Below are 8,186 nucleotides of genomic sequence, written 5' to 3'. Positions count from 1 at the left end.
TCCACTGAAACGGGCCAATTAGACTCCACCTTGTGTCTGCTAAAGTATATATGTTGACTCTTAAGCCCACAAGACCCTGCTATTACAATTATTCTTGAAATAAATATAGGATAAATTCATCTAAAATGAAATTATTGTATTTTAATTATAAAATTATGAATTAGCATATTTCCTCAAAAGTGGTTTTGTTTTTTCATGATGTAATTTAGAATTTTTTGAAATAGTTTATAATTAAAAAAATTAATGAATTAATGAAATTATTAAGTAAAAATAAACTTTTTCTTTAAAAATAGAAGTATTTCATTTACAATAACTAATGTGACATATGTCAACTTAGGGATAGTTATTGTTATTTGACTAATTTCAACTATCCTTAGATGACTAAATTGCACCCTTTTATTTTTTATTTTTATAAGTGAGAGTTTAATTCAAGGGGATCCTTATCTACACTAAAAATATTTATTTTATTTAATAAATAATTAATATATTATTAAAATAATGATATTTTTGTTACAAAACATAATTTTCTTAAATTTTTTTTATTTAGGTTAAATAATTATAAAAAATTTTCTTAATAATATTAATACAGAAATCACTAAAAATTTAGAAGTCTGAATGGATCTCTTTATAACCCATCCTATGTTAAACAGGTTCTTAAAGCCCATTTTAGACTAAAATCATACTGGCACTCGGTTTTCCTTATTCTATTGGACTCAATCATAGAATTCAAATTTTATCGGGATAAGATTACCAACAAGATATTTAAAGAGGCAACATCCAGGCATGTGATATAATATTTTCTCTAAATTCATTTTGGATGTTGTACTGATTTAGACATCGAATGTTTTGCCTACCAAACCACCATGTATTTCTTATTATTTTGCAAATCTATTACTCTGAAGGAAGAAACGAAGTAGCATCGCTCGCGTTGTCTATAGAAAATGAAAAGTTCCTCATAGGAATACAAATTTAATGATTATTTGCCTCGACTTTTTCTTTCTTTAACCAATTTTTGACCTCTTCACCCTTAATCCTAACAATGGATAACAACGGTATCAACAAAATAATCAACAATGGAAACCTTATTAGCATGGATTTATGTCCTAGACACGAGTCTCTAACACGGGAACAACTTCTAGAGAAATTAAAAATGTTGATAGAACTTCTGAAAAAATGAGATGTAGATGTCATCCCGTACGGATCCCATGACATCCGTATTATAGACTATAAAGACATGGCATCCTATTAGAGAATATAAAGACGATGTATGAGACATGATAGTAGAGAGTCGAGAAACCATCAGAACGAAGTCTAAAATTCAAGAAGGAGGGCAGTAAACACAAGATTAATGGATATGATAAGAAGATTTCAAAAGGAGCAGCTGGAAGACGACTTTGAAATTGAAAATATTTCTCACCTCTAAGATTTTAGCAATTTAAGCTACTTTATTTAGATAAGTATGATGGGAAGTTTGGCCCACGTAGCCATTTGACAAACTTTCACATAACCATGCTTTTGTAGAACGTGTTAATGACATGATTTTTTATAGGGTCCTTCCATTTACTCTCACTGTATTAGTTCAAAAGTGATACCAATACCTTCCAGCTAATTCTGCTAATAATTTCAAAGAACTAGGTTATGCTTTTAAACAATAATTCATCACATGTATTTTCCCAAAAGTTATCATTTGACTTTAGATAGGGAGAGGAGTCTCTTAGAAAATATGTAAACAAATTTAATATTGAAACAGCCGGGTCCGAATTGGCCCAAATAACTTTTGAGCCCAACTTTTCACTTGGTCCAAAATAATTAACCCAAGTTATTTAGTAGTTTCGTGCTAGCCATTATATTCAATTTCAATTCCTTATCATTTTCCGATGTGGGACGGATTTGCGCCGCAAATCCGAAAGCAAGCAGGTCACCGTTACACTCAGTTCCGCTAATTTGCAACGTCCTCATTGCAACTGAATCGATTACAATTGCTGACCGGACTGAACCCTTGGGTATTTGGTTTGCTAGTGTTTCGGGCTGCTCCACCTCGTCTCTCACGGGTAACCCTTTCCTCGCAGGCCCACTAGCTCGAACCTTTGGATATTGTGGTTTGCTAGTGTCTCGGGCGGGTAACCCTTTCCTCGCAGGCCCACTAGCTCGAACCTTTGGATATTGTGGTTTGCTAGTGTCTCGGGCGGGTAACCCTTTCCTCGCAGGCCCACTAGCTCGAACCTTTGGATATTGTGGTTTGCTAGTGTCTCGGGCGGCTCCACCTCGTCTCTCATGGGTAGCCATTTCCTCGCAGGCCTACTAGCTCCCCACAATTTGTCTGACCCAGGGTGACTCTGATACCAATTGAAATAGTCACGCCCAAACTGACCCAAATAATTTTTGAGTCCAACTTTCTATTTAGCCTAAAATAGTTAACTCAAGTTATTTAATAGTTTTGTGCTAACTATTATATTTAATTTCAATTCCTTATCATTTCCTGATGTGGAACGGATTTGCGACGCAAATCCGCAGCCAAGCAGATCATCGTTACAAATATGGAGACCACTCAAGTAGACAACATGTGAAGCCATTATATAGGGGTGACGTAATACAAGATTTATGTAGTTTTTTAATCAAGAATTCAGCAAGAGATTACCGTCAACCAATAGAAGAAAGGGTTCAAAAATTTATATGTTTAAATGATGAAAAGTAAGCTCAAAAGCAGAAAAAAAAAGGAGAGGAAATTCAGGATAGAAAGGGGACACCTGGTTATAAGTGAAGAGGTACCTAGCTATAAGAAAGAGATTTTGAAGTTATATCCCTTAATTAAAAGTAGATCTCAAGTCCTCACGTGGATTCATAAGAATGTACATTAAAAAAATATCAAGCAAATTTAAATAATTTAGAGTAAAATAGTTGATAGCAAGCTTATAATATTTTTTATTTTAATCACAGTCTGAAATACTGCATTTAAATTTTGATGAACATTAGTGCTTTAATTTGGTTATAAATTATTGTGAAATTTTTTAATTCAATTAAAAAATAATTTTATCGCATTAAAATTTAATTCATTTTGTTCCAATTTTAATTCATCATTAGTTGTTTCATCCACACATTTTGCATGAATTATTTATTATTTTAATTAATATATTTTTATGTTCTATTTTTAAAATCATACAAAAATAAAATTTCTTTAATGATAAAACTTTTAAAATTATATTGGAAATCATAATTAATTTTAAAAAACTGATATAATTTAATACTTACTCATCCGAGGTTAACTGTCTTTTTTGGTTTTTAATGGTGTCCATCCCCGATTTGATTAGAGTATAATTATAATAACATTAAAAATATACAATTTTTAGTAATTATTTATTTATTAATAAATTTTTTTAATATATTTATAATTTCAAATAAATTATATATTTTTTAATCACTTAAGGAAATCAGACTAAACAATAAAATGTTTAATTTATATATTATTTTTTAAAATTCACTCTAACTATTAGTATAATTTAACAAAAGTTGATGAATTAGTATTATATTTAAAAGTTTAAAGAATAATTTAATGTATTCTAAAAAAATTATTTTATTATTTTTAATATTTTTAAATTATATTATATTAAATATTATTTTAAATTAATTTTTAATATTTCATAATTAATATATTTAATAAAATTATTTTTTTAATAATAATTTTAAAAATAATATTAATAAGCATATTAAACGAATTTAAGAAAAAATGATTGATAATAATTTTAATTAAAATAAAATTAAGATAAATTAATATTATAAAATTATTGATAAAAATTTTAAAAATTAAATAATAAAATAAATAATAATTTTTAAATATATTTAATTATAAAAAAACAACTTGATAATTTTATAAAATTTTAATTATATAAATAACAATAGAGTGCATATAGTCTGATATTGAAAAAATAGTTTAATTGATAAAAAATAAAAATATAAGATTGAATTATAATAAAATTAAAAATATATAATTTTTTTATCATTAACCCTTAAAGCAAATAAAAAGTACCAGACTTAAGAAATGATAAGATTAAAATTTTTTTAAATAAAAGTTTAATTTTGATTATATCTATTAATAAATATATTTTTAAAATAAAAATAAATTAATAAGAGAGATGATTTACAAATTTTAATAGTAAATAAAAAAAAGAAAATTATCTATACACTTATAATTAATATTAGAGAAATTTTAAAAATTCATTTTTTCTATTATTACACATTTTTATTTTTTTGTTTTAAATTTTGCGTTACTTTCATTAAATCCAACGTACTTTCTAAACCGTTTGATTTTTTCAAATAAAAGATAATCATTAATTATAACTTTGCAAGTGTAACTATATTAATGAAAATTTACTGTATATTATCCTTTGAATTATTTTTTTTTGCTCTTGTCGTAAAAAATATTAATATTAAGAAAATTTCAAATATTTGTAATTAATAGTTATTTTTATTCATTATATGAGATTTTATTGAATATTTACCTTTTTTTTAATTTATACTAAAAAAATAATATTATACCATATATTTTTATAGTGAGAATTCATTGAATCTTTATCTTTCATAATTATCTTTTAAAAAAACTTTTAAATAAATATAAAGAAATACATATTCTTCAACATAATAAATGTATAAAATTTAAAGTTTGCAAATTTGGCAATATTAATGAAAATTCATTGTATATTATAAGAACAAAAAGAAACTTTATAAGATATTAATAAAAGACAAAAAAATCAACAAATTCTCATATAATGAATAAAAATAACTATTAAGTAAAAGTATTTGGAAAATATTTATTATTATTATTATTATTATTTTATTTATTTATTTTTTTTAAATCAGAATTGAGAACCGGAAAATAAAATTTTGAGATTTCTTAAATTTATTCAGATGTATTTACACCGTGTTAAGTCTGTGAAAGGCAAATAAATTTTCAAAATAGCAACATTATTTTTTAAGATGAAAAATAAATATGTTTTATTTAAATTAAAAAATATTCTTAATTTAACTTCCGTTTATTTATGAAAAGTAAATTATATTTAATATTTTTTATTAAAAAAAATATTTTTTGTTAACTAGTCTCTCAGAAGTTTAATTTAATTTAATTTTAATTAATTAATTAGACTTGAATTAGAATACTGAGTCATGAGAAGAATTCCATCATAATATATAAATATGAAACTAGTAATCTGAAATATTCAACAATTTGCATGCTTATGTGCACAGTGTCAAACCAGATTCTTAAAAAAAAGATGAAGAAACTTAAATAGACTATAGCTTGAGAGTTTACTCCTTGATTTGTAATCTTAAACAATTTCTCTTCATGATTCATATGGATGAGTAAGAGCCAAATCTAAACTGATTTAATAAGAGGACTTGAAGGGCTTGACAGATTTAAGATCTCCGACGACTCCAGCAATGGAGCCAGCAGCAGCAACTATGGTAATTATCAAGCAAGCGCCACTTAAGATTTGCAGGCAGACCCACCTTGTGCTCCACTTGGGTATTTGTTTTTGTGCTATATACATCTCAACTGGGAAGTAAACAGTTAATGGCCAAAATGCGAAAGCTCCCAGCAGACCAACTATGTCATTGAAGAAAGGAAGGAGCATTGAAATCAAAGTTGTCAAGATCACAAAACATGTCCTCCAAACCAATCTGAAGAGGTTCAGGTTGTAGGAACGAGAACCAGGAATTGGGATTTTGATGTCTTTGTTAATGAAATTGCTGTCTGGGAATCTCTGTACTGCTGTTTTTTCAATGAAGGCAAAGAGTGGTTGGCAGTAGACTTGATAAGCACCAACAAGGTGGACTACTATGGCAACATTGGCGATGTCTACTAGCCAATATGGGTTATAGAAGCCAAAGCCTGTGAGGAGATTTCCAGGCGACTTGTCTCCGAAGGCAGCGTAGCCGAAGCAGCCGCAGAGCATGTAGAAAAGTGTTGTCACTGCAACACTTACTAGAGTTGCTTTCTTCATTGTCTTGGCTTCTGATGGTGGGGATTTGATTGTATCCTGTTACAGAACAGGTTGCAAATTATTAAAGAAATGTGAAAATGGGATATATTCAAGTTTTTTGGTTGAAGTTTCACCTGAATTTCAATGAGGATGATGGAGTAAGCATACGCAAAAGCAATATTACCAAGTGCTTGGAAACTTCTCCAGATTTTCTGGGTTTGGGTTACAGTGCCAATGCTAACTCCAGTTACGTTTCCCATGAACTTTTTGTTCTCTACAACTTTGGCAATGCCAAGTCCGAGACCGATAGATGAGTAAGTGAAGGACATAACAGCAGCAACAATGGAGAGCCACCATAGCTGATCAAAGTCAGGAATCTGCGAGAAAAGAATTTCTACGATCCCAAAAGCAATCATGTACGGATTGGAATTCATCTGGCATGGATCTTTGTCTCCTCTCTTGTGGAAACAATTTGATCTCTTCACTGCCCTGTTTCATCACAACCCATCTATCTGATTAGCCATCAGAAACTACAAACCTGTTAAAAAAATTTAAAATTTTCGATTTCAAGTCTGAACTCACATCATGCTTATGGCTGATGCTATCGTATAACCAATGGCAACTCCGAAAAGGTTAAGATACTGAACAAATCCACAAATCTTGACCTTGGCTCCACCTGATGAAGTTTTATCAAGCTCAGAAATCTAGACAAGACTGAAACTTTCAGATCAAAACAGCAGCAGAACTTACCAAGATTTGAGAGAACAGCATCCATATAAGTGTAGTTCCTCTTGCCATTGACAGGATCCCCAGTTCGGTAACAGACAGATAGTAGAGTAGAAGTATAGTAAGTGACCAAAGAGAACAAGAACATAAAAGCAGGACCAGCAATCCATCCAAGCTGAGCAATAGCCCAAGCCAAAGACAGAACCCCAGACCCAATCACAGCTGTTATGATATGGGCACTTGCAGTCCACACAGTCCCTAAATCATTATAATCAATAAACAAGAATCATCATCAAGCATCCACCACATCCATGGATTACAATGGAGATTAAGATAATCTGAAGTAGGTTACCTGTTCTCTTTGGGCGACCATCGTCGTCTAACCACTTGGAGCCAGCTTGTGCATTTATGTTAATGGAGACATCGAAACCTTGACGGGAATGGCTCTTTGCTGCTGTGTTTTCAACCATCTTTCTTAACAGAACCAGAGAATTGAGTTCTTATTAGGTGCTTGGAAGAAGAGAAAGAAAGAAAGAATGAAAATGTGAGATTTAGCTACTGAAAGTGTATATAAATTGAGGGACATATGATGCAACAGGGAGCTAAGAAGGGCAGGTATTTATAGATTGTTTGAGGTGGTGATAAGACAAATAATAACCCATTATATTCGAAAGGCGTCCGTTCTAACCATCGCGACTCAAAGCTTGTGACTAATATTCAATAAATATTACATAGAAACTCATAAATATTTGACAGAAATATTATTTTATATGAATTTAATACGAATAAAATTTAATTTTAATTCAATGAATTAGAGATAAATTTTTCTTATATAAATTTAGTATGAATAAAATTTAATTTTAATTCAATGAATTAAAGATAAGTGTAATTATATTAAAAGAAAAAAAATTTATTATATAATGAGTTGAATCAAAATCCCTTTTATATATATACATAAGGCAACTAAAAAGGCAAAACTCTAATAAAAAAGATTATTCTAATATATCTCTTGAAAGGAGAAAAATTCTCCTATCTCTAATTAATGCTTCAAAATTCTCATCCATCCTTCTTGTTATGGAATATGATTCCTTCATAATACCTCTCCCATTAGATGAAAAGAGTGCAAAATGAGAGAGGATATACCAGTCAAAATCTCTTCTCTTCTTTTAAGGCATATAATATAATATGGGAAAACCAGGTTGTACATGGCAAGTTAGTAATTGATAGATTCTCATTCTCATTGTTTCAAATTTTTTAATAATATTTTTTTATTAAAAATTAATGGAATGTTTAGGCAACTGGGTTATTATTATTAATTAATTTTTGGAAGGAGAGGTTGTAAATTGTGGCAGAGGGATTATAATTGGGTTGTGCACAGAAGACTGAGGGCCACAAAGGTTTTCCAGGTTTGGAAGTGGACCTGGCTAACTCAGGTGTCTGTTGCGTATTAAATTTGTTTTCCTGACAATCAAACAACCTTCTTCTCCC

General features: G+C 29.3%; 1 protein-coding gene across 1 annotated transcript; it reads right to left on the bottom strand.

Moving 5' to 3' along the window:
* Positions 1–5,158: 5,158 nt before the first annotated feature.
* Positions 5,159–7,311, bottom strand: LOC110606050 (amino acid permease 3). Its single transcript, XM_021744785.2, has 5 exons — positions 7,051–7,311; positions 6,723–6,956; positions 6,555–6,648; positions 6,107–6,461; positions 5,159–6,029 (listed from the first exon to the last, which is right to left on the bottom strand). Exons 1-5 carry the CDS (start codon positions 7,166–7,168, stop codon positions 5,376–5,378), a joined length of 1,455 nt encoding a protein of 484 aa, XP_021600477.1. The 5' UTR covers positions 7,169–7,311; the 3' UTR covers positions 5,159–5,375.
* Between the last annotated feature and the right edge of the window lie 875 nt (positions 7,312–8,186).

This window comes from Manihot esculenta, chromosome 18 (assembly GCF_001659605.2).
Source record: "Manihot esculenta cultivar AM560-2 chromosome 18, M.esculenta_v8, whole genome shotgun sequence".
Lineage (NCBI taxonomy): Eukaryota > Viridiplantae > Streptophyta > Magnoliopsida > Malpighiales > Euphorbiaceae > Manihot > Manihot esculenta.
The sequence above is the reverse complement of the archived record's forward strand: the minus strand, read 5'-3'. Positions and strand labels throughout refer to the sequence as shown.

Bases quoted from the DNA above. Each gene is read 5' to 3' on its own strand.
- LOC110606050 (XM_021744785.2), bottom strand. From the start codon at position 7,168: ATGGTTGAAAACACAGCAGCAAAGAGCCATTCCCGTCAAGGTTTCGAT. The intron at 6,649-6,722 runs GTAAGTTCTGCT...AAACTTCATCAG, and splicing joins TGCTGTTCTCTCAAATCTTG to GTGGAGCCAAGGTCAAGATT. The intron at 6,030-6,106 runs GTGAAACTTCAA...GTTCTGTAACAG, and splicing joins TCATCCTCATTGAAATTCAG to GATACAATCAAATCCCCACC.